The sequence below is a fragment of the Arachis hypogaea genome, chromosome 9 (genome assembly GCF_003086295.3).
Source record: "Arachis hypogaea cultivar Tifrunner chromosome 9, arahy.Tifrunner.gnm2.J5K5, whole genome shotgun sequence".
Taxonomy (NCBI): domain Eukaryota; kingdom Viridiplantae; phylum Streptophyta; class Magnoliopsida; order Fabales; family Fabaceae; genus Arachis; species Arachis hypogaea.
In genome coordinates, this window is record NC_092044.1 from 78,234,948 (window position 1) to 78,260,444 (window position 25,497).

Here is a 25,497-nt window from a genome sequence, read left to right on the forward strand (position 1 = left end):
GAACTCAATTCTCCTAGGGAGGTGTTGATTTGCTCCCAATAGTTTTGTGGAGGAAAGTGCATCCCTTCAGGCATCTCAGGGATTTCATGATGAGGAATCTCCTCATGTCCATGAGTGGGATCTCTTGTTTGCTCCATCCTCTTCTTAGTGATGGGCTTGTCTTCATCAATGAGGATGTCTCCCTCTATGTTAATTCCAACTGAATAACAGAGGTGCCAAATGAGATGAGGTAAGGCTAACCTTGCTAAGGTAGAGGACTTGTCCGCCACCTTATAAAGTTCTTGGGATATGACCTCATGAACTTCTACTTCCTCTCCAATCATGATGCTATGAATCATGATAGCCCGATCTATAGTAACGTTGGACCAGTTGCTAGTGGAATGATTGAGCGTTGGATAAACTCCAACCATCCCCTAGCCACGGGCTTGAGGTCATGCCTTCTCAGTTGAACCGGCTTCCCTCTTGAATCTCTCTTCCATTGAGCGCCCTCTTCACAAATGTCTATGAGGACTTGGTCCAACCTTTGATCAAAGTTGACCTTTCTAGTGTAAGGGTGTTCATCTCCTTGCATCATGGGCAAGTTGAATGCCAACCTTACATTTTCCGGACTAAAATCTAAGCATTTCCTCTGAACCATTGTAAGCCAATTCTTTGGGTCCGGGTTCACACTTTGATCATGGTTCTTGGTGATCCATGCATTGGCATAGAACTCTTGAACCATTAAGATTCCGACTTGTTGAATGGGTTTGGTAAGAACTTCCCAACCTCTCCTTTGGATCTCATGTCGGATCTCCGGATATTCACTCTTTTTGAGTTTGAAAGGGACCTCGGGGATCACCTTCTTCATGGCCACAACTTCATAGAAGTGGTCTTGAGGCACCCTTGAGATGAATCTCTCCATCTCCCATGACTCGGAGGTGGAAGCTTTTGCCTTCCCTTTCCTCTTTCTAGAGGTTTCTCCGGCCTTAGATGCCATAAATGGTTATGGAAAAACCAAAAGCAATGCTTTTACTACACCAAACTTAGAAGGTTTGCTCGTCCTCGAGCAAAAGAAGAAAGAAGGGAGTAGAAGAAGAAGAAATAGAGGAGATGGAGGTGGCTTTGTTTTTCGGCCAAGGGGGAGAAGTAGTGTGTAGGTTATGTGAAAATGAAGGAGTGAAGATGGGTTTATATAGGGGTGGAGAGAGGGGTAAGGTTTGGCCATTATGGGTGGGTTTGGGAGGAAAAGTGGTTTGAATTTAAATGGTGAGGTAGGTGGGTTTTATGAAGGATGGATGTGAGTGGTGAAGAAAATAGTGGGATTTGATAGGTGAGGGATTTTTGGGGAAGAGGTGTTGAGGTGATTGGTGAATAGGTGAAGAAGAGAGAGAGTGGTGGGGTAGGTGGGGATCCTGTGGGGTCTACAGATCCTGAGGTGTCAAGGAAAATTCATCCCTGCACCAAGTGGCGAGCAAAAATGCTCCTTCTGCCAATTCTGACATTAAACGCCGGGCTGATGCCCATTTCTAGCGTTTAACGCCAGCTTGTTGCCCCTTCCTGGCGTTTAACGCCAGTCTGGTGCCCCTTTCTGGCGTTAAACGCCCAGAATGGTGCCAGACTGGGCGTTAAACGCCCATTTGCTGCCCTTACTGACGTTTAAACGCCGGCAAGTTTTTCTCCAGGGTGTGCTATTTTTCTTTCTGTTTTTCATGCTGTTTTTTCTTTTTCAATTGATTTTTGTGACTTCCCATGATCATCAACCTATAAAAAACATAAAATAACAAAGGAAAATAGATAAATATAACATTGGGTTGCCTCCCAACAAGCGCTTCTTTAATGTCAGTAGCTTGACAGTGGGCTCTCATGGAGCCTCACAGATACTCAGAGCAATGTTGGAACCTCCCAACAGCAAACTTAGAGTTTGAATGTGGGGGTTCAACACCAAACTTAGAAGTTGGTTGTGGCCTCCCAACACCAAACTTAGAGTTTGACTGTGGGGGCTCTATTTGACTCTGTTTTGAGAGAAGCTCTTCATGCTTCCTTTCCATAGTTACAGAGGGATATCCTTGAGCGTTAAAAACAAAGGATTCTTCATTCACTTGAATGATCAATTCTCCTCTGTCAACATCAATCAAAACCTTTGCTGTGGCTAGGAAGGGTCTGCCAAGGATGATGGATTCATCCATGCACTTCCCAGTCTCTAGGACTATGAAATCAGCAGGGATGTAATGGTCTTCATTCTTTACCAGAACATCCTCTACAAGTCCATAAGCTTGTTTTCTTGAATTGTCTGCCATCTCTAGTGAGATTCTTGTAGCTTGTACCTCAAAGATTCCTACCTTCTCCATTACAGAGAGAGGCATGAGGTTTATGCTTGACCCTAGGTCACACAAAGCCTTCTTGAAGGTCATGGTGCCTACTGTACAAGGTATTGAGAACTTCCCAGGGTCCTGTCTCTTTTGAGGTAATCTCTGCCTAGTCAAGTCATCCAGTTCTTTGGTGAGCAAAGGGGGTTTATCCTCCCAAGTCTCATTACCAAATAACTTGTCATTTAGCTTCATGATTGCTCCAAGATATTTAGCAACTTGCTCTTTAGTGACATCTTCGTCCTCTTCAGAGGAAGAATACTCATCAGAGCTCATGAATGGCAAAAGTAAATCCAATAGAATCTCTATGGTCTCAGTCTGAGCCTCAGATTCCCATTGTTCCTCATTAGGGAACTCATTGGAGGCCAGTGGGCATCCATTGAGGTTTTCCTCAGTGGCGATCACTACCTCTTCCTCCTCTCCAAATTCGGCCATGTTGATGGCCTTACACTCTCCTTTTGGATTCTCTTCTGTATTGCTTGGGAGAGTGCTAGAAGGGAGTTCAGTAACTTTCTTACTCAGCTGACCCACTTGTGCCTCCAAGTTTCTAATGGAGGACCTTGTTTCAATCATGAAACTTTGAGTGGTTTTGATTAGATCAGAGACCATGGTTGCTAAGTCAGAGTGGCTCTGCTTAGAATTCTCTCTCTGTTGCTGAGAAGATGATGGAAAAGGCTTGCCATTGCTAAACCTGTTTCTTCCACCATTATTGTTGTTGAAGCCTTGTTGAGGTGTCTGTTGATCCTTCCATGAGAGATTTGGATGATTTCTCCATGAAGAATTATAGGTGTTTCCATAGGGTTCTCCCATGTAATTCACCTCTTCCATTGATGGGTTCTCAGGATCATAAGCTTCTTCTTCAGATGAAGCGTCCTTAGTACTGCCTGGTGCAGCTTGTATTCCAGACAAACTTTGAGAAATCATATTGACTTGCTGAGTCAATATTTTGTTCTGAGCCAATATGGCATTCAGAGTATCAATCTCAAGAACTCCTTTCTTCTGATTCATCCCATTGTTCACATGATTCCTTTCAGAAGTGTACATGAATTGGTTATTTGCAACCATTTCAATGAGTTATTGAGCTTCTGCAGGCGTCTTCTTCAGATGAAGAGATCCTCCAGCAGAGCTGTCCAATGACATCTTGGACAGTTCAGATAGACCATCATAGAAGATACCTATGATGCTCCATTCAGAAAGCATGTTAGAAGGACACTTCCTGATCAATTGTTTGTATCTTTCCCAAGCTTCATAGAGGGATTCACCTTCCTTCTGTATGAAGGTTTGGACTTCCACTCTAAGCTTATTCAATTTTTGAGGTGGAAAGAACTTTGCCAAGAAGGCATTGACTAGCTTTTCCCAATAGTTCAGGCTTTCTTTAGGTTGTGAGTCCAACCATATCCTAGCTCTGTCTCTTACAACAAGAGGGAATAGAATAAGTCTGTAGACCTCAGGGTCAACCCCATTGGTCTTGACAGTGTCACAGATTTGCAAGAATTCAGCTAAAAACTGATGAGGATCTTCAAATGGAAGTCCATGGAACTTGTAATTCTGTTGCATTAGAGAAACTAATTGAGGCTTAAGCTCAAAGTTGTTTCCTCCAATGGCCGGGATAGAGATGCTTCTCCCATAGAAGTCGGGAGTAAGTGCAGTAAAGTCACCCAGCACCTTCCTTGCATTGTTGGCATTGTTGTTGTTTTCGGCTGCCATGTCTTCTTCTTGTTTGAAGATTTCTGTTAGGTCCTCTACAGAGAGTAGTGCTTTAGCTTCTCTTAGCTTTCGCTTCAAGGTCCTTTCAGGTTCAGGGTCAGCTTCAACAAGAATGCCTTTGTCTTTGCTCCTGCTCATATGAAAGAGAAGAAAACAAGAAAATATGGAGTCCTCTATGTTATAGTATAGAGATTCCTTGAGGTGTCAGAGAAAAAGAAGAATAGAAGGAGGAGGTAGAAGAATTCGAACTTATCAAGAGGGATAGAGTTCGAATTGTGCATTGAGGAGGAGTGTTAGTCCATAAATAGAAGGATGTGAGAAGAGGGGAAGAATTTTTTCAAAAATTAAAGTGAATTAATTAAAAGAAATTTTGAAAAATGGTAATTGATTTTCGAAAACTAAGATTGGGAAAGAAATTAAGTGAAATTTGAAAAAGATTTTGAAATTAGAAATAAAAAAGATATGATTGAAAACTATTTTGAAAAAGATGTGATTAAAAAGATATGATTGAAAAATAATTTAAAAAGATTTGATTTTTAAAATTAATGACTTGGCTAACAAGAAATTTAAAAGATATGATTCAGACATTAAACCTTTCTCAACAGAAAAGGCAACATACTTCAAATGTTGAATCAAATCATTAATTGTTAGCAAGTATTTTTGAAAATGGAAAGAAATTGATTTTGAAAATATATGATTGAAAAGATATGATTTGAAAAAGATTTGATTTTGAAAAATTATGGAAACTTGAAAAAAAATTTGAATTAAAAACAAAATCTTCCCTCTTATGCCATCCTGGCGTTAAACGCCCAGAATGGTATCCATTCTGGCATTTAACACCCAAAATGCTACCCTATTGGGCGTTAAACGCCCAGCCAGGCACCCTGGCTGGCGTTTAAACGCCAATTTTCCTTCCTCACTGGGCATTTTGAACGCCCAGCTTTTTCTGTGTAATTCCTCTGCTGTATGTTCTGAATCTTCAATTCTCTGTATTATTGACTTGAAAAGACACAAATTAAACAATTTTTTTTGGATTTTTAATAATGAGGAATAATCAAAATGAAATTAAGATCAAATAAACAATGCATGCAAGACACCAAACTTAGAAGTTTGTATACTACTAACACTAACAAGTTGAGAATGCATATGAGAAACAACAAAACACTCAAGACAAGAGAATTTAAATATCAGAGCAATGAAATCATCAAGAACAACTTGAAGATCAATGAAGACACATGATTGAATTCAAAGAATGCATGCAATTGACACCAAATTTAAAATGAGACACTAGACTCAACAAGAAACATAAAATATTTTTGGTTTTTTTTTTATGATTTTGTAATTTTTTTGGATTTTTTTGAAATTTATGTGGAAAGGAAAATAAGGATATCAAAATTCTTAATGAGAATTCCAGGAATCATGCAATGTTAGTCTAAAGCTGTAGTCTAAAGAAATTCGACATGGCTAGCCAAGCTTCAGCAAGACATTACATTCAAGAGCTAAATTGATGAAAATCAATCAGCTTTGGTGATGATAAGAACATCACCTTGAAACTCTAGAATTCATTCTTAAGAATTCTGAAGAAAAATACCTAATCTAAGCAACAAGATGAACCGTCAGTTGTCCAAACTCAAACAATCCCTGGCAACGGCACCAAAAATTTGGTGCACGAAATTGTGATCATCAATGGCGCCATCAACATGGTACGCACAATTGCAATCTCAACTCTTTATCACAACTTCGCACAACTAACTAGCAAGTGCACTGGGTCGTGCAAGTAATAAACCTTACGCGAGTAAGGGTCGATCCCATGGAAATTGTTGGTATGAAGCAAGCTATGGTCATCTTGTAAATCTCAGTCAGGCAGATTCAAATGGTTATAGATGATTTATGAATAAAGCATAAAATAAAGATAGAGATACTTATGTAATTCATTGGTGAGAGTTTTAGATAAGCGTATGGAGATGCTTTGTCCCTTCTGTCTCTCTACTTTCCTACTGTCTTCATCCAATCCTTCTTACTCATTTCCATGACAAGCTGTATGTTGGGCATCACCGTTGTCAGTGGCTACAGTCCCGTCCTCTCAGTGAAAATGTTCAACGCGCTCTGTCACAACACGGCTAATCATCTGTCGGTTCTCAATCAGGTTGGAATAGAATCCAGTGATTCTTTTGCGTCTGTCACTAACGCCCAGCCTTCAGGAGTTTGAAACTCGTCACAGTCATTCAATCCTTGAATCCTACTCAGAATACCACAGACAAGGTTTAGACCTTCCGGATTCTCTTAATCCCGCCATCAATTCTAGCTTATACCACGAAGATTCTGATTAAGGAATCCAAGAGATAAACATTCAAGCCTTGTTTGCTTATAGAACGGAAGTGGTTGTCAGGCACGCGTTCATAATTGAGAATGATGATGAGTGCCACATAATCATCACATTCATCATGTTCTTGGGTGCAAATGAATATCTTAGAACAATAATAAGCTGAATTGAATAGAAGAATAGTAGTAATTGCATTAATATTCGAGGTACAGCAGAGCTCCACACCTTAATCTATGGTGTGTAGAAACTCCACCGTTAAAAATACATAAGAACAAAGTCTAGGCATGGCCAGGAGGCCAGCCCCCATAATCTAAGAACTAGACATCCAAAGATGATCTAAGGATCTAAAGTGATCAAAAGATGAAAATACAATAGTAAAATGTCCTATTTGTAGAGAACTAGTAGCTTAGGGTTTACAAAGATGAGTAAATGACATAAAAATCCACTTCCGGGCCAACTTGGTGTGTGCTTGGACTGAACATTGAAGCATTTTCATGTAGAGACTTTTCTTGGAGTTAAACGCCAGCTTTTGTGCCATTTTGGGCGTTTAACTCCCATTCTTGTGCCAGTTCCGGCGTTTTACACCAGAATTATTGAGCTGACTTGGAACACCTGTTTGGGCCATCAAATCTCGGGCAAAGTATAAACTATTATATATTGCTGGAAATCCCAAAATGTCTACTTTCCAACGCAATTGAGAGCGCGCCAATTGGGCTTCGGTATCTCCAGAAAATCTATTTCGAGTGCAGGGAGGTCAGAATCCAACAGCATCTGCAATCCTTTTCAGTCTCTGAATCAGATTTTTGCTCAGGTCCCTCAATTTCAGCCAGAAAATACTTGAAATCACAGAAAAACATACAAAGTCATAGGAAAGTCCAGAAAAGTGAATTTAACTAAAAACTAATAAAAATATAATAAAAACTAACTAAAACATACTAAAAACATACTAAAAACAATGCCAAAATGCGTATAAATTATCCGCTCATCAGAAATCACTCAATTTAATTTGTTATCCAACCCCCAGCATATTGAAAGATTTTAAAATGGTTCTCAAACTCCATACAGAGGTCAGGATTTTGCAAAATCGCTGAAAAGGTTTAACAATTCAAAATAACATCCAAGCATTTTCACGACTTAAAACGTTTTCTCTAATCAAACTTGCAAAATTTCTCAAGAATAAAAATACTCCATCGAGCATAATCATTTATCGTTGATTAGAATCACTTTATAGGTTATCGAGCCAAACTTTCAGAAATCCTCAATTTCGATCGGATTCACAATGTAACTCAATTCATAATCATAATCGAAACCATGAGTCTTTATAACCATATACTCTTTAATAATTACTTTAAAGTTTGCTAAAACACCCTAAATCATACTCTTTTCTTTAGTTATAATCAAAACCAAATAAAATAGTTCTTCAATCAAATTAACGAAAATAAAACTTCCAACTTCTCATCAAAATTTTAGCTATATCTCCTCTAAAACTCGGACTTTGCCACCTTTCTCGAATCCCATTCAAACATCTCTCAAACCGTTATTAAACCAATTCCAATAGCAAATTATTTTCAAATATCAAAATATTTTCAAAATCAAACTAATTCCAATATCAAATCCATTTTTAAATATCAAAGCATTTTCTTTGAAGTCAAGTCACTTTCTATTTCAATCAAAATTATCCCCCTTTCAAATATTTTTTATTGAAACCAAAGAAAAATCACTCGGTCATTCAAACTTTAGAAGACCCTCTGACCATAGTCATTCAACTTTTTTAATATAACCAAAACCACTTTTCGTATATTTTTTACAAAAATTTGGACAGAGCCTTCCCTTAAAATTTGACTTTACCACCTTTACGGGCTCCCTCATTTTCATATGTTCTCAGTTTATCTTGATCCAAAACAGCAGTCAATATAGAATTAACCAAATTAATTAGGATTTTTAGCATTTATACTATCCAATCAACTTACAAAAATACAACTCATCAAACAAATTTCAGTCCAACTCCCAGATCAAGGAATTCAATGTAACCAAAAAGTACATCAACCCATCACTTCTAGTAAATCAAGAAAACCAAATCACTTTCAAAATAAACCATCAGTCTTTTGTCAGAGATTATTAGGAAACTAGTTCAACAACATTTGACTCAACAAACTTAATCCACAAATCAGAATATCCTACCTTCTCAAATAGTCAGTAAATTAATCAGGCAAACAAATAAATTCCTCCAGAGTAACTCAATTCAATTCAGACTTACGAGATCATAAAATAAATATATTTTTCATATCAATATCAATTTGTAACAATTCTTGTAAATAAAAAAGTTTTTAGAAAAGCCCCTACCTCAGTCACAACTCGACTACGCAATAAAACCCTCTTTCTACCAGCCCGTAACAGCGACAGCCGCAACTACTACTCCATAGCACCTCTGCAATAACAGCTGCAACTCCAAATGTGACATGCAAGAACTGAAACTCAGCCTTATTGTAATAACGCCTCAAAAACCTCAGCAACGTATAATAGAATAGTGACTAAAAGGATTTTCAAAATAGAGGCACTTATTGTACCAAAAAGGAATAAAAAATAGAGTAGTGATGGGTGATGGGATGGATGAATGTGGATGAAAAAGAAGTTTAGGGGGAGAGATAGTAGATAAGTTTGAATGGATAAAGTGGTTGAGAGTTGGGGTTTATCTAATCGCCAAAATATCCCCTTGAAACTCAAAATCTGCTCCCTGGGTGTTAAACGCCGATTTTAGCGTTTAACGTCAGCAGTGGGATCAAATTCTCCTTTTTTATACTAGGATGAGCACCTCTGGCGCTAAACGCCCTGTCATGCATTTGGCGCCCCAAAGGGTTGCAAAAATTATATTAAATGCCCAAATTGGGCGTTAAACGCCTAATACTCCTGCTCCCCCTATGGCGCTATACACCCTCTGCGTGTTTAGTGCCCCCAGCTGGTTTCCTCTAAGGTATTCTATTTTTCTGTCCAAGTCTTTCTGTTCCTGTTCTAAGTGATGTACATGATCACAAATGTTAGAAAAACTCTGAAGATTAATGAAAATTAAAATGAAATAAAACCGAAATAAACTATAGGATATTTATGGTTGGGTTGCCTCCCAACAAGTGCTTCTTTACCGTCACTAGCTTTACGGTCAGCTCCTCTAAGGAGGGGGATCATAGGGGCTAAAATCTTCACCACTCCTTGTGAACTTCTTTCCTATACTCTCATGAATAAGTTCAACATGCTCTAGAGACAGGATCCTGTTCACAGTGTGTGGTATGACTGGGCTTTTATTGAACACCACCTTTGTAACATCCCTTCCAGCAAAATACCTTGCTTAAGTCAGGGTATTTCTACTAGAAAGAACATTACGTAACCTTCTCTAGTATTAACTACCTAATTATTGAGCCTTTGTATCGAGTTTGCGTCTTAGTTTTAAGAAAATTCCAGAAAAATTGTTTTTTTTTTTTTTTTTATTCATTCAAGACATGTATCAAAGATAAGCATTGCAAATAATAATAACAATCATATAAGTATTATTAATAGTAACTCTTATACATAAGAAGTCATATAAACCCAAATACAATACCTACCCCTCTGATAAAGTAAAACTTCAAAGGAAAAGAGTGAGGGGACTCTATGAAAGCAATTAAAACCATAAAGAAAGCCTACTAATCGCTCGCAGCTTCAAATCACGTCTTCAAACCTGTGTCACTGAAAGGGTGGAAAATTTGGGGGTGAGAACCAAACCATATGTTCTCAGTAGAGGTCGAGAATGCCGTGAAAGTAAAGAATAAAGCGCAAATAGTTAATTTCATCCAGAGACGTCCAAAAGAAAATTAACCTCTTTTAAAAGCATTAGTTAATTATTTAAAATCCTAAACCCATATTTTCTTTATAAACTCTTAAAAGTTTTCTAGACTGTATGAATGACTAATTTGTTCCAAGCATAGGTTCATTAAGTCTATGCTGAACCAGCTTAATCTTTCATACTTTACTAAACCTCAAACACAAACCAATCACGACCTCAGGCCTAAGCAATTCAACCAACATCCAATTTACCACAATCCAGTCAATCAGGTACAACCACAAGTAATGAGGTTCAAACACAATCAAGAGCAATTACATCAAGTATAGCAATTAGCAGTTAAACAGAATTATTCACTTAGGCAAACCAATTACAATATACACACCCAAACAATGTCACATAGATGCATATGATGAATGTCTAGTCCTAGTGCAGGCCATGAGCTCATGTGTCGGTTAGCACCTGCATTCCCGACATTTATCCGGTCACGAGTTCACGATTTCCCGGATACGATTTTCCGTTCAAATAAATGCGCATATAATTATTAGCAGCTCTATTGAGACAGCCTCTGCTTTCTACTCGCAGGAAATATACTCTTGGGAACGGAAAATTACTCTTGGGTTGCCTCAGGGCAACAAATAAATAAATAATATCTCTTGGGTTGCATTAAGCAACAAATATATATATAATATCTCTTGGGTTGCCTCAAGCAACAAACAAGCATCTCTTGGGTTGCTTCAAGCAACAAACAAATAAATAAATATCTCTTGGGTTGCTTCAAGCAACAGATAATCATACAATAAGTACATTACTCTTTCCTTTATCTTTCATAATTGCAAATACACAAGCGGGACAAGACCCACGCCCTTGCCAACAATCTCATATACCAAATAATCTTTTCTTAAAAGAATCATTGAAGTTATTATCATTAAATAAACCTTAAATATTGACTTTGATTAAGTCCTTATACTTTTAAAAAAAATTCGGACATAATCTCCTTTAAAAATAGGACTTAGCCACCCTTACAGGTCCCAACCAAACAATTCACTTTACTCTTTTCAACCTTTCCAGCATCACATCAACTCAGAATCCAGCAAAATTCAACATTGAATCAGCCATATAGCACTAAGGTTCATCTATAGTTTTATAAACTCATAACTGTCACTAGGACATACTCAACACTCTATCTTCTTTTTTGTTTTTAATATAGCAAATAAACTCGGAATTGTGCAAACTTTATGTCCAGGCGTTAGTCTTGAGATAAGCTTTCTAACAAACCAAAGATCATAATTTTCTGGTTTCTCCAGCCTAGGGAATAAAGGAAAAACCAAGACTGCTCCGCAGTGCGTAAAACCAGAAAAACAGCAGCAGCATGTGACATTCAAAATTCAATATAAAATCCAAGTTAAATCCAATGACTTTGAAAATTAATACAGTTCAACTTCACTCATCCAAGTTTCTTTTCCAATTGGTTTCAGGTCAATATCATTCTTAATGAAGAAGTTATATAACCTAGAAGCTGACTAATTTTCTGCAGAATTCTATTTTAAAAGTTAATGAACTTATCTTCTTCCAAGTCCCATAACTTACTCATTAAAACATGGATAGCCCTGAAATTTAAGTCACATATGCTAAACATATTTAATTTTCATTTCCAATTGGTTGCATCTCAATATCATTCCAGATTCAAAAATTATAAAGCCTCAAAGTTACTGACTTAGAAAACAAAGCTTGACTTTTACTGCATAATACATCTCCCTTTGAAAATCCAAATCTTTAAAACCACAACTCTAACAATTCTAAATTTTTATGAAATTAAAGTATTAGGACCAAAGTTTCATTTAAAATTGGTTCCATTTCAAAATTCAAAGTGCAGAATTTCTATTAAAAGAATCAAGTTGCTGCTGTGTTAAATGTTCTGCAGTAAAAACCAGATTTTGACATCCCCAATTCAAAAATTCATCATAAATCATAAACTTAATGAAAAAGTCTCAAATTCAGCAGTTCAGTTCCCTATATTCCCAAGCTCAATCCGGACTTGGTCCCACGCAATTCCGATATTCGCAGAAATAGTTATAGTTTTTCAAAGTTTCCGGCTTCCTTTGAAAATAATGCAGAAAATTAAGTTTTACATTTTAACTTTGAAAAGTCCTAACTAGTTCTATAATTAATTCAAACTTCTCAAAATTGAGTCTCAACAACAACTTTTATTATACTTTACTCAGCCTTTACTCTTATACCATTTTGATTATCGTTGAATAACTGATTCACTTCCAAAGTCACTTTTTAATTTCAAAAATCAGATTTTCAGCAATCTATTTAGTATTCAAAATCCAACCCTTCAAAACCCCTCAAAACCAATTCCAAACCAACCACCTACCAAGTTCATTAACATTACAATATACCAAATAACAACTCAATGGTAACAAATCCAACATAACCCATTAAAATTCAGGAATTCTCAACAATTAGTCATCAAACAATTCCCAGTCCACACAATCAATCAATATCACTAATCAACAATTCCAAATCACAATTCCAACCATTCCAATTACAATTTCAGCCACAATTCAATATTCACAGAGTCAATCAATTACTCACAGGTATTAAATCTATTTGCAGTTATTCAATAAACCTTGTAAGCATTCTTAAATTGGAATCGTTTTAAACCCCCTACCTCGATGTCGCGATTAAAAGAACCCGGAGGCTGGATTATAGCGAGGCAGCTGGCTGGACCAATACTAGCTATGCAACAGTCTCAATCAAGATAGCAGCGGCGTTAGCTCCCGCAACAGTGATCATGGTTGCAACGAAGCGAAGATTTCAAATTCAATAGAATCGAAAGCAGAAACGGCTCTGGAAATTTAAAACAGAGCACAAGCCAAATTTGAATTAAAACAAGAACAAGCAGTTTAATAAGAAATCGGCAGAATAGAGCGTGCAATTGGAGCAGAAATAAGGGGAAAAGGCTAACCCAGGCCAATGGATGTTGAACCTAAGTATAGCGGAAGCAGGGCAGCAGCGATTCCTAGCAGCACCCCGCGGTGGTTCCGGCAGCAGCAACACCCCGCCAGTGGCTCCATGGAGACAAGCTCCAACAAACATAACATAGTCAAGAGCATCAGGGGTAGATACTGGGTATTTACAGAGCAGTAAAGGTTCAAAGATGGTGGTTCTCATGGCTAGGGTTTAACTAACTCACCATTAATCATGGCGGCAACCAGAAATTCCGGCGGCGGCGGTGGTGAAGAGGCGTGGCGTTGAGGACAGAAGACTTCTCCTTTCCTCCTCTGTTGCGTCGTATCTCTCTCTCTCTCTCCCTTTCTCAGATTCGCGCTTGCTCTCTCTCCAACGACGGCGGCTCCGACCGCACCAACGACGATGAAGACCCCGACGGCGGTGACGAAGCGGGCTCGGGCTCGGCTCTATGGACGGGACGGCGCTGCAAAGCAGCTCGACGGCGAGCTCCTCGCGGCTCCACAAACGACGACGATGACTCTGATGATGACAGAACGCGCGACAGCGCGAGCGGAGCTGAACGGTGGCAGTGCGACGGTCACGGCGGCGGCGGGGCAAGAGCTCTTCCCTCTTTCTTTTCTCTGCTCTTCGTGCTCTCTCTCTCTCTCTGCGTTTCTTCCTTCTTTTGTGTGTGTGTGTGGTGTTTAGGAAGAAAAGGGGGTAGAAGCTACGTTCAGTGGCTGAGGAAAGGGAAACATTAGGGTTAGGGTTTCTCAATTTGGGAAATTAGGGTTAGAAATTAGGATTTTATAAAAGAATATGGATAGATATGAATAGATATTTTGATAAAATTAAAGAGTAGAGTAATTTTAAAATCAAATATACTCTCTTAAAAATATATAAGAACATTATTTATCAACATATTGCTAAGTGGAATTAATTATTTTTAATTTAAATTATAAAATAAGCATATTAATCACATTTTTATAAAATATAGTTTAAACTCAATACTAATTATTCAAATTAAATGATATAACTTTTTATTATTTTTCTATCACCGAAACTTTAATTTCAATTTACAAAATATCTAATTATAATAAAATTACTTAAACTTTAAGTATTTATAAAAATCCATTTAATCATTCCTAATAAATAAATTTCCTAGAGCTCGAAGTAATAAAATAAACCATAATTTATTCATAATAGAAATTACTTAAATTAAATTATATAATACTTCCATCACTAAATTTTATTTTCAAAGCATATGAAATAACCAATTATAAAAATTACATAAGAATATTGATTAACTTAAACTCCAAATATTAATAAGACTAATTTAATGATTCTTAATTGACTAATTTATGAAATAAGATATCAAATTAATAAAATAAATCGTAATCTTTTCAGAATAAAAGTTACTTGAATTAAATCATACAATTCTTTCTTATTTTTCAATTACTAAAATTATACAAAATATTCCATTATAGAAAATTACTTAAGAATCTTATTTGATTTAAAATGAAATTATCTCCGAATCTATTTAATTATCTCTAATAAAATAATTTCTAAAATTATAAAGTTTAAACTCAATAAGGTAAAATCACAATTTATTTATATTTAGATTTTTTCAAAAATGCGGGATGTTACAACCTTCATGCCAGGTGAGAAGTTCTTGGTGGGAATCTTCTTGTTCCTCCAGCCCTTAGGTACCTTCTTCTTGGTGCCTCTTCCATCTTTGGTAGGTGGTGAATGCCCAACACTAAACTTAGGTTTGATGTCAGGGGGGACTGTATGGCATTCCACCAAGTGAGAAGGCTTAAGCATTGAGCTCTGTATGCAGGTAATCTTCTTGTCAGAGAGTGGTGGAGGTTTGAAAACTTTGAAAACCATGTAGTCTTCATGTAACCTCAGCACCAATTAACCTCTCTCTATATCAATTAGGGCTCTTCCAGTGGCTAGGAATGACCTTTCTAAGATGATGGAGTCATCTATATCGTCCCCCATGTCAAGTATCACAAAATTAGCAGGGAGAAAGAGCTCTCCAACCTTGACCAGTACGTTCTCCACTAGCCCATACACCTGCTTCCGAGATTTGTCAGCCATTTGCAGTGCTATTCTTGTAGGTTGCGCCTCTTGGATTCCCAACATCCTAATCACAGACAAAGGCATCTGATTTATGCTTGAACCAAAATCACACAGTGCCTTTTCAAATGTAATAGTTCCAATGGTAGAGGGAATCAGGAAGCTTCCGAGATTTGGCATCTTCTTGGGTAGCTTCCTCTAAATCAGTGCACTGCACTTCTTGGTCAAGACCACAGTTTCATCTTCATTTCTAACACCTCAGCAAATGGAATATTGATGTGCAACTTTCTAAAGATTTTTGAGAATTGAGTCAACTGCTCATCCTTGGTCTCCTCTTGAAGCATCTGAGAATGGTACTTCAGGCTCCTGTGTCACTACTGGGGCATGTAACAATGTGTTTCCAGCTTTTTCTTGAGCTTTTTCTTTCTTCAATTCCTCAGCAACATGCATCTTCTTAGGCTCGGCCTCCTTGGCCTTGTCAAGGACCTTACACTCTTCTCTTGGATTTACCTTTGTGTTACTGGAAAGAGTGTTAGGAGGTCTCTCAGATATCCTCTTACTCAACTGACCCACTTGTACTTCCATGTTCCAAATTGAAGCTCTTGTCTCTTGCATAAAGTTGTAACTGGTCTTGAAAAGTTTAGAAACTATTATGGCTAATTCAGGAGTATTTTGGCTCTGAGAATGTCCTTGTTACTGCTGATAGGGCTAGAACTACTGGGTGTTAAACCTATTTTGATTAGATCCACATTGGTTGCTGTTGAAGCTTTGTTGATGCTTTTGTCGCTGCTCCATCCACCCAAAATTAGGGTGATTCCTCCATCCTTGATCGAGAGTATTCGAATATGGATCATTGCTAGGATTTTTGAAGGAGTTGCCCATGTAATTAACTTGCTCAGTGGTGGTTTGGGCAGAGCCACAAGCGTCCCCTTGGTTGTAGCTTCCAGTTATGTCATAGGATGTATCTTCAGTGTTAACGGATGAGACTTGCGTCCCTGTTAAGTGCTGAGAGATTATGCTAATCTGCTCGGACATGATCTTGTTCTGAGCTAAGATGGCATCCAGTGTGTCCACCTCCATGACTCCTTTCTTTTGAGTAGTCCCAGTGTTCACAAGGTTCCTCTCAGAAGTGTATAGATACTGGTTGTTGGCAACCCTCTCAATAAGCTCATTCGCCTTTTCAGGCATCTTCTTCATGTGCAAGAAACCACCTGTAGAGTTATCCAGTAACATCTTGGCCATTTTAGAGAGGCCATCTGATGCACCACTATTTTGTGATACATCTTGTGTTCAATTCAGTGGATTTTATCCACTATTCTCACATTTATTCATAGAAATCGCATGTTTTATATTTTCCTTCCTGATTTTGTGCTATGATTGAAAACATGTTTCTTTGGTCTTAATTTAGCAAATTTTTATCCTCTCTTATTACCATTCGATGCCATGATATGTTTGTTAAGTGTTTTCAGAGATTACATGGTAGGAATGGCTTAGAGGATAGAAAGGAAGCATACAAAAGTAGATGGAATACAAGATGTTAAAGGAAGTGCAAAGCTGTCAAGCCTGACCTCTTTGTATTCAATCAATCATAACTTGAGCTACAAAGGTCCAAATAAAGCGGTTTCTACTGCGTTGGAAAGCTAACATCTGAGGCTTCGCAACGATATATAATTTGCCATAGTTGTTTTGCTGTTAGGTGATGCGTACGCATGGATTGTGCCGCAGACAAGTGACGCGTACGCGTGATAGAGACACGTGCTGGATGTATCAGAAATTGCCCCAGCGATTTCTGGGCTATTTTTGACCCATTTTTTGACCTAAAAAACATAGAACAGAAGCTGCAGAGTGGGGAAATCCAGGCATTCATTCAATCAATCATTATTCACACATTAGTTAGGTTTTAGATGTAGTTTCTAGAGAAAGAGGCTCCCTCCTCTCTCTTAGGTTTTAGGATTTAGGATTTCTCTTAGTTTTAGGTTTATTTCTCCTCCAATCTAGGTTCAATGTTCCTTTAATTCAGTTTCTTTTCTACTTTTATTTATTCTATTACTTTAATTTATGAATTCTCATGTTAGATTTGATTTCTTTATTTAATGCAATTTGAGGTATTTCAGATTTATGATTTCTTTCTTCTATTTATGTTGTGATACTTTTTTATTTAATTTAGATTTCTCTCCTTTTGGCTTTGATTGAGTAATTGGTAACACTTGAGTTATCAAACTCCTTTGTTGATTGATAATTGAAAGTTACTGATTGATTTGGATTCCACTAAAGCTAGTCTTTCATTAGGAGTTGACTAGGACCTGAGAAATCAAATTGATTAGTTCACTTGACTTTCCTTTATTTAGTAAGGGTTAACTAAGTGGGAGCAATGAACAATTCTCATCACAATTGATAAGGATAACTAGGATAGAATTTTCAGTTCTCATACCCTGCCAAGAGCTTTTCTAGTTATTAGTTTACTTCTTTTGTAATTTACTTTTCTTGTTTCCTATGCAAAACCCCAAAACACACTTTTCCATAACCAACTATAAGCACACATCCCTGCAATTCCTTGAGGGATGACCCAATGTTTAAATACTTTGATTATCAATTTTAAAGGGGTTTGTTACTTGTGACAACCAAAACTTTTGTACGAAAGGATTTTTTTGTTTAGAAGCTATACTTTCAACGAGAATTTATTTGTAAAAATTCTAGACCACGTAAAAATCCGTTCGTCAAAATGACGCCGTTGCCGGGAAATTGCAAACGTGTTCCTTATTATTGGTTATTGTAAATATTTGCTTTTTTGCGAGCTTTTGTTAGTTTAGGAATTAGTTGCTTGTTTTTACTAGTTTTTGTTTTTATTTTCTTTAGCTACTATGAACTCTCACCCCTTTGGCTGTGAGTTTGGTTATAATTATGTTGCAGAAAGAGGAAATTACAATGAGAACATGTATCAAGGATGGGAGAATCAAAGATGGGAGGAGCCACAAGGATCTGATCAACCCTCTTGGCAATAACCTCCACCAACATACTATGACCAAGAGCCATTCCAAGAAGCATACCAAGATAACGGCTATGGTGAGCACTCTATTGATTATCAACAACCACCACCATACGCCTATGAACCCCCTCCTAAACATAATTTTGAACCACCATACTCACAAGCCCTTTACCACCAAACACCCCTATATAACCCTAATCCTTACCCACCATACCAAGAGCCTTATAAGTCATACTCAGAACCACCACCTCAATATACATCATCTTCATATCGTTATCAAGAAAAACCACCTCCGTATTATGAACCCTTTCTCCAAAATAATGAACCATCATATCCACCCTAACCTCCACTAGATGACAACACCCTTACTATTATTCGCCAAGGGCAACAGGAGCTTCAAACCACACTTACCTATGCTCTCATCGGTCTCACCTCTACTCTCCAAGCTCTTATATCTCGTGTGGAATCATCTTTTATCCCCAACAATCAACCCTCAAGCTCTAGTGCACTTTCTTTTCAACCACATAATGATCTCTCCATCCCATCACCACCCTCCATGGAAGAGCACCCACATCCATCAATCCAAGAGTAACACGATCCCAATTATGCTAGCGACATGGAATAAAAGAGAAGGGATCGCCTTAGGGTCGCAATGGATCGGTTACACGCAGCCTTATTTCCAGAGGAGCAAGAGGAGGCCCAAAATGTGGAGGTAGGAGAGACCCTTGAAGATGAAGGAGTAGTTGAAGGGAGTTGTCATGGAAAGGAAATCATCAAGGAGGAGTACGATTTTATACTAAAACAACTAGACGAAGCCACAATAGTTAAAGAGGAATAAGTGGCTGAAGACTTAGGAGATGCGAAACCTCCATGGGAAACTCAAGTCAGAGAGTCTCTTTCCAAAACGTTTGAATTTGATATTCAAGAGGGTGTACAACCTCCAAAGCATATCATGGTTGAAGACTTGAAAGTTGTTGATCATGAGATGGATACAATCATTGATGAATTCTTACCTACAATTGAATCCTCTTCCACTAGACTGGACATGGAGATTAAAGAAGAAGAAGCACAACCTCCCATGCCCTTGGTAAGCAATGAAGAAAGCTACCAAGAGGAGAAGCTTGTAAGGAGGTGGAAGAATTCCAAGAGGAGCACCATGGAGTAGAGCTTGCAAGACCATTGGAAATATCTCTCCCAAAGCCATTACCATCCAATACAACATTCAAGTGGGTAAAATTCTTATCCTTGACCTTTACTTTCCCGCTTGAATATGGTTTACTTCAGACGGATGGTCAACTTAGAGCTCTTTGTGGCTTTAAGAGTAAGAGTAAGATGGTTAGTGGTAGGAGTTGTCATGCAAGGTTTAATATGGTTACATGCTCCAAGTTGAAGTGCAAGGATTGGTATAGAGCTCAATTGAATGGGTCTAGAAAGTTGTTTAGATGCTTCAGTGAGAATTCAAATTGCTTGCCACTCGGTTGGAATCATGATGATCAACTTAAAGACGGGTGTAAAAACAAGATTTCATCAAGGCTTGGTGAATTCATTTGGAGATGTTAGAGCTTATTGGAAGTCCAAGCATTGGTGGAAGTTTCAGGATGAGTTCAAGCATAAGCTGCCCTGACAAGGATCTCACTAAATGTCCAACTTAAGGACTTTAACTAAAAGTGCTAGGTGGGAGACAACTCACCGTGGTATGACCGTTCTTTTTCAGTCTTAGCTTTATTTAATTTTGTTTTGTTTTTCGTTTTACTTTATTCTATTTTTATTAGTGTTCATTCATCATGTTTGCATCAGCACTTGCATTCCGTATTCTGCATTTCGCATAAAAAAAACACACACACACACGACACGCAAGCGTCGCTGACGCGTACGCGCCATCTTTGTGTGCGTGAAAAATAATAAGTAACAGAGAGTTGTGCAAGAGACGCGCGGGAGGGGTCCGTGGTGCATGATGAGCGGATATTTTATACGCTTTTTGGGGGTAATTTCATGTAGATTTTAGTGTGTTTTAGTTAGTTTTTAATATATTTTTATTAGTTTTTGAGAAAAATTCATATTTCTGGAGTTTACTATGAGTTTGTGTATTTTTATGTGATTTCAGGTATTTTCTGGCTGAAATTGAAGGAGCTGAGTTAAAATCTGATTCAGGATGAAAAAGGACTGCTGATGCTGTTGGATTCTGACCTCCCTACACTCGGAATGAATTTTTTGGAGCTACAGAAGTCCAATTGGCATGCTCTCAATTGGGTTTGAAAGTAGACATCCAAGGCTTCCAGCAATATATAATAATCCATACTTTGCGCGAAGATAGACGACGTAAACTGGCGTTCAACGCCAGTTCTATGTTGCATTCTGGAGTTCAGCGCCAGAAATAGGTTACAACCTGGCGTTCAACTCCAGAAACAACCCAGGCACGTGAGAAGCTTAAGTCTCAGCCCCAGCACACACCAAGTGGGTCCCAGAAGTGGATTTTTGCACTATCCATCTTAGTTTACTCATTTTCTGTAAACCTAGGTTACTAGTTTAGTATTTAAACAACTTTTAGAGATTTATTTTGTATCTCATGACATTTTTAGATCTGAATTTTTATACTCTTTGACGGCATGAGTCTCTAAACTCCATTGTTGGGGGTGAGGAGCTCTGCAGCGTCTCGATGAATTAATGCAATTATTTTTGTTTCCCATTCAAACATGCTTGTTCCTATCTAAAATGTTCATTCGCGCTTCATTATGAAGAAGGTGATGATCCGTCACACTCATCACCTTTCTCAATCCATGAATGTGTGCCTGATAACCACCTCCGTTGTACATCAGATTGAATGAGTATCTCTTAGATCTCTTAATCAGAATCTTTGTGGTATAAGCTAGAATTGATGGCGGCATTCATGAGAATCCGGAAAGTCTAAACCTTGTCTATGGTATTCCGAGTAGGATTCAAGGATTGAATGGCTGTGACGAACTTCAAACTCGCGATTGTTGGGCGTAGTGACAGATGCAAAAGGATCAATGGATCTTATTCCGACATGATCGAGAACCAACAGATGATTAGCCGTGCTGTGACAGAGCATTTGGACTATTTTCACTGGGAGGATGGAAAGTAGCCATTGACAACGGTGACGCCCTACATACAGCTTGCCATGGAAGGAACTTTGCACTTTTGAAAGTGAGGAAGCATTATGTTACAGGAATTCAGAAGACAAAGCATCTCCAAAACTCCACAATATTCTCCATTATTGCACAATAAGTATTTATTTTATGCCCTTTGACTTTTTTACAATTAAAACGAAAGAACCCTATTGGCATCCTGACTAAGAATAATAAGATAACCATAGCTTGCTTCAAACCAACAATCTCCGCGGGATTCGACCCTTACTCACGTAAGGTATTACTTGGATGACCCAGTGCACTTGCTGGTTAGTTGTGTGGATTGCAAAAGTGTGATTGCAATTTTCGTGTACCATGTTTTTGGCGCCGTTGCCGAGGATTGTTCGAGTTTGGACAACTAAAGGTTTATTTTGTTGCTTAGATTAGGAATAATTTATTTTTGATGCTACAGAGTCATTAAATCTGAGTCCTTTATTTTCTTTTCAAAAATTTTTCAAAAATATTATTTTTTTTCCTTATTAATTTTTAATTTTTATGTGAGTTTAGTTTTATACTTTAAGTTTGGTGTCAATTGCATATTTCATATTTTCCTTGAAATTTTCGAATTTGTGTTCTTTATTTTTCCTTGATCTTTAAATTGTTCTTGTCAAATTTTCTTGTTTGATCTTTGATTTTTCCTATTTTGTGTATTTTTCGTGTTTTCCTTGTGCTTTTTCAAAATATTAGTTTTCAAAAAAATATATTTTTTATATATAATATTAAAACACGTTACATTTATAGCTCAGTTGACTAGAGCGTTGGCTTATGTTCTTGGAAATTGGGTATCTTCTTTTTAAAACTTTTTTCAAAAATAATTTTTCTTTGATTAAATCTTGCGCCAAACTTTAATTTTGGTGTTTTCTTGTTAATCTTTCTTTAATTTTCGAAAATTTTATTGTGATTTTCTAAAAATTTTAAGTTTGGTGTTCTTTCTTTTGTTCTTGGTGTTCTTGTGAATCTTCAAGGTGTTCTTGAGTTTCCCTTGTGTTTTGATCTTAAAATTTTTAAGTTTGGTGTTCCTTGGTGTTTTCCCTCCAAAATTTTTGAAAACAAGGAGCATTAGATCTAAAAATTTTTAAGTCTTGTGTCTTTTGTGTGTTTCTCTCTTTCATCATAAAAATTCAAAAATAAAAAAATATCTTTTCATTTAATTATTCATTATTTTCAAATCCTTTTGGTTGACTTGGTCAAATTTTTTTAAAATCATATATTTTTTAAAAACTTCCTAACCACTTTTTCTCTCTCTTTAATTTTCGAAAATTATATCCAAAATTTTTCAAATCTTTTCAACTAATTAATTATTTTCGTTTTCGATTTTTTATTTTATTTTATTTAGTTTTCTAATTCTCGAATTTTTATTTAATTTTTCATTTATTTTATTTTATCTTCCTTTTAATTTCCAATATTCAAAAAAAAAAAAATTTAAATCCACATTACCTTCTTTACTCCAACATGGACCTAAGTGGAAATGAACAGTCCAGAAGGACTCTGGGGTCATATGCTAACCACACTACTGCTTCATATGGGAGAAGTATCTATATACCCTCCATTAGTGTCAGTAGTTTTGAGTTGAATCCTCAGCTCATTATCATGGTGCAGTAAAGTTGCCAGTATTCCAGTCTTCCACAGGAAGAACCTACAGAGTTTCTGGCACAATTTTTACAAATTACTGACACAGTACATGATAAGGAAGTAGATTAGGATGTCTACAGATTATTACTGTTTCCATTTGCTGTAAAGGACCAAGCTAAGAGGTGGTTAAATAACCAACCTAAGGACAGCATAAAGACATGGAAACAGTTGTCAGAAAAATTCCTAAATCACTATTTTCCTCCAAAATGGATGACACAGCTAAGGCTGAGCATCCAAAGCTTCAAACAAGGAGATAATGAATCGCTTTATGATGCCTGGGAGAGATACAGAGAGATGCTAAGAAAATGCCCCTCTGAAATGTTTTCAGAGTGGGTGCAGTTAGACATCTTCTATTATGGGCTTACAAAGAGAGCTCAGATTTCTCTAGACCACTCAGCTGGTGGATCTATACACATGAGGAAGACAATAGAAGAAGCTCAAGAGCTTATTGATACAGTTGCCAAAAATCAGCATCTGTACCTAAGCAGTGAACCTTCCATCAATGAAGAGGCTAAAACAGTAACTGCTGAACTCAGTCCTGCAGAATAAGTTACTGAATTCAATCAGCAACTGGATTTTCTAACAAAACAGCTAGCCGAATTCAAGGAGATACTACAAGAAACAAGAATGGCTAATATGAATATGGAAGTACAGTTAAAGCAAACAGAATAGCAGTTATCAAAATAAATAACAGAAGAGTGCCAAGCAGTTCAATTAAGAAGTGGGAAAACATTAAATACCTCACTTCAAGGTAGCAGAAAGCCAAGAGAAGAGCAAACTACCCAAAATCCATCTGAGGACAGTAAGAGCCCAGAGAGGAATAATTCTGGCACTCAAATGCCAAAAAATGGGTGGAAAGCTGGCATTGAACGCCCAACCCATGCTCAGTCCTGGCGTTCAACGCCAGAAACAAGCAAGGAATTGGCGCTGAATGTACAAAAGAAGCACAGTTCTAGCATTCAAACACCAGAAACATGTAAGGAGTTGGCGTCTAATTCCACTCCAGCTTCCACCCCTGGCATTCAAACGCTAGTGGGAGATCAGACACATACAAGTGCTGATAGCAACCCCTCTAAAAGGGCTTCTTAATCCACATCTGTAGGCAATGAACCTACAGCAACTAAGGTAGAGGAATACAAAGCCAAAATGCCTTATCCTCAGAAACTTCGCCAAGCAGAACAGGATAAGCAATTTGCCCGCTTTGCAGACTATCTCAGGACTCTTGAAATTACGATTCCGTTTACAGAGGCACTTGAGCAAATACCCTCTTATGCTAAGTTCATGAAAGAGATCTTAAGTCATAAGAAGGATTGGAGAGAAATTGAAAAAGTTTACCTCACTGAAGAATGCAGTGCAGTCATTCTGAAAAGCTTACCTGAGAAGCTTAAAGATCCTGGAAGCTTTATGATACCATGCACATTAGAGGGTACTTGTACCAAGCAAGCTCTATGTGATCTTGGGGCAAGTATCAACCTAATACCTGCATCTACTATAAAAAATCTTGGGTTAACTGATGAAGTTAAACCAACCCGGATATGTCTCCAACTTGATGATGGCTCCATTAAATACCCATCAGGCGTGATTGAAGACATGATTGTCAAGGTTGGGCCATCTGCTTTTCCTACTGACTTTGTGGTGCTGGAAATGGAGGAGCATAAGAGTGCAACTCTCATTCTAGGAAGACCTTTCCTAGCAACTGGCCAAACCCTTATTGACGTCCAAAAAGGGGAAGTAACCCTGAGAGTCAATGAAGATGGGTTCAAGTTGAATGTTGTCAAAGCTATGCAGCATCCAGACACCCCAAATGACTGCATGAGCATTGATATTATTGACTCTTTGGTAAAAGAGGTCAATATGACTAAGAGTCTCGAATCAGAGCTAGAGGACATCTTTAAAGATGTTCAGCCTGATCTGGAGGAATCAGAGAGAATAATAGAACCTCTAAAAATCCCTCAGAAAGAGGAGAAACCTCCCAAACCCGAGCTCAAACCATTACCACCATCCCTGAAATATGCATTTCTGGGAGAAGGTGATACCTTCCCTGTGATCATAAGCTCTACCTTAGAGCCACAGGAAGAGGAAGCACTAATTCAAGTGTTAAGGACAAACAAGACAGCTCTTGGGTGGTCCATCAGTGATCTTAAGGGCATTAGCCCAGCCAGATACATGCACAAGATTCTATTGGAGGGTGACGCTAAGCCAGTGGTTCAACCACAGAGGCGGCTGAATCCAGCCATGAAAGAGGTGGTGCAGAAGGAGGTCACTAAATTACTAGAGGCTCGGATCATTTATCCTATTTCTAATAAACCCTAGGTAAGCCCTGTCCAAGTCGTCCCTAAGAAGGGTGGCATGTCAGTGGTTCATAATAAAAAAATGAACTGGTTCCTACAAGAACAGTTACAGGGTGGCATATGTGTATTGATTATCGAAGACTCAATACAGCTACCAGAAAGGATCATTTTCCTTTACCCTTCATAGACCAGATGCTAGAAAGACTAGCAGGTCAT

At 37.7% G+C, this 25,497-nt stretch overlaps 1 protein-coding gene, 1 long non-coding RNA gene and 1 other non-coding gene across 4 annotated transcripts; 1 reads left to right on the forward strand and 2 right to left on the reverse strand.

Annotated features, from left to right (window-relative positions):
* Window positions 1-3,539: 3,539 nt before the first annotated feature.
* Window positions 3,540-3,647, forward strand: LOC112714074 (small nucleolar RNA R71). Its single transcript, XR_003159030.1, has one exon. It is a non-coding gene; the product is annotated as a small nucleolar RNA R71 (small nucleolar RNA).
* Window positions 3,648-6,542: 2,895 nt separating this feature from the next.
* Window positions 6,543-13,925, reverse strand: LOC112711081 (uncharacterized). Of its 2 annotated transcripts, XR_011865851.1 has the most exons (6): window positions 13,389-13,924; window positions 13,161-13,278; window positions 12,864-13,042; window positions 9,972-10,092; window positions 8,719-8,815; window positions 6,543-7,211 (listed from the first exon to the last, which is right to left on the reverse strand). It is a non-coding gene; the product is annotated as an uncharacterized lncRNA (long non-coding RNA). The 2 variants fall into 2 exon arrangements; XR_003157211.3 differs by lacking the exons at window positions 6,543-7,211; window positions 8,719-8,815 and having other exon boundaries at window positions 9,885-10,092; window positions 13,389-13,925.
* Window positions 13,926-15,061: 1,136 nt separating this feature from the next.
* On the reverse strand, window positions 15,062-15,406 carry LOC112709238 (uncharacterized). Its single transcript, XM_025761135.1, has one exon. It carries the CDS (start codon window positions 15,404-15,406, stop codon window positions 15,062-15,064), a length of 345 nt encoding a protein of 114 aa, XP_025616920.1.
* Window positions 15,407-25,497: the final 10,091 nt, after the last annotated feature.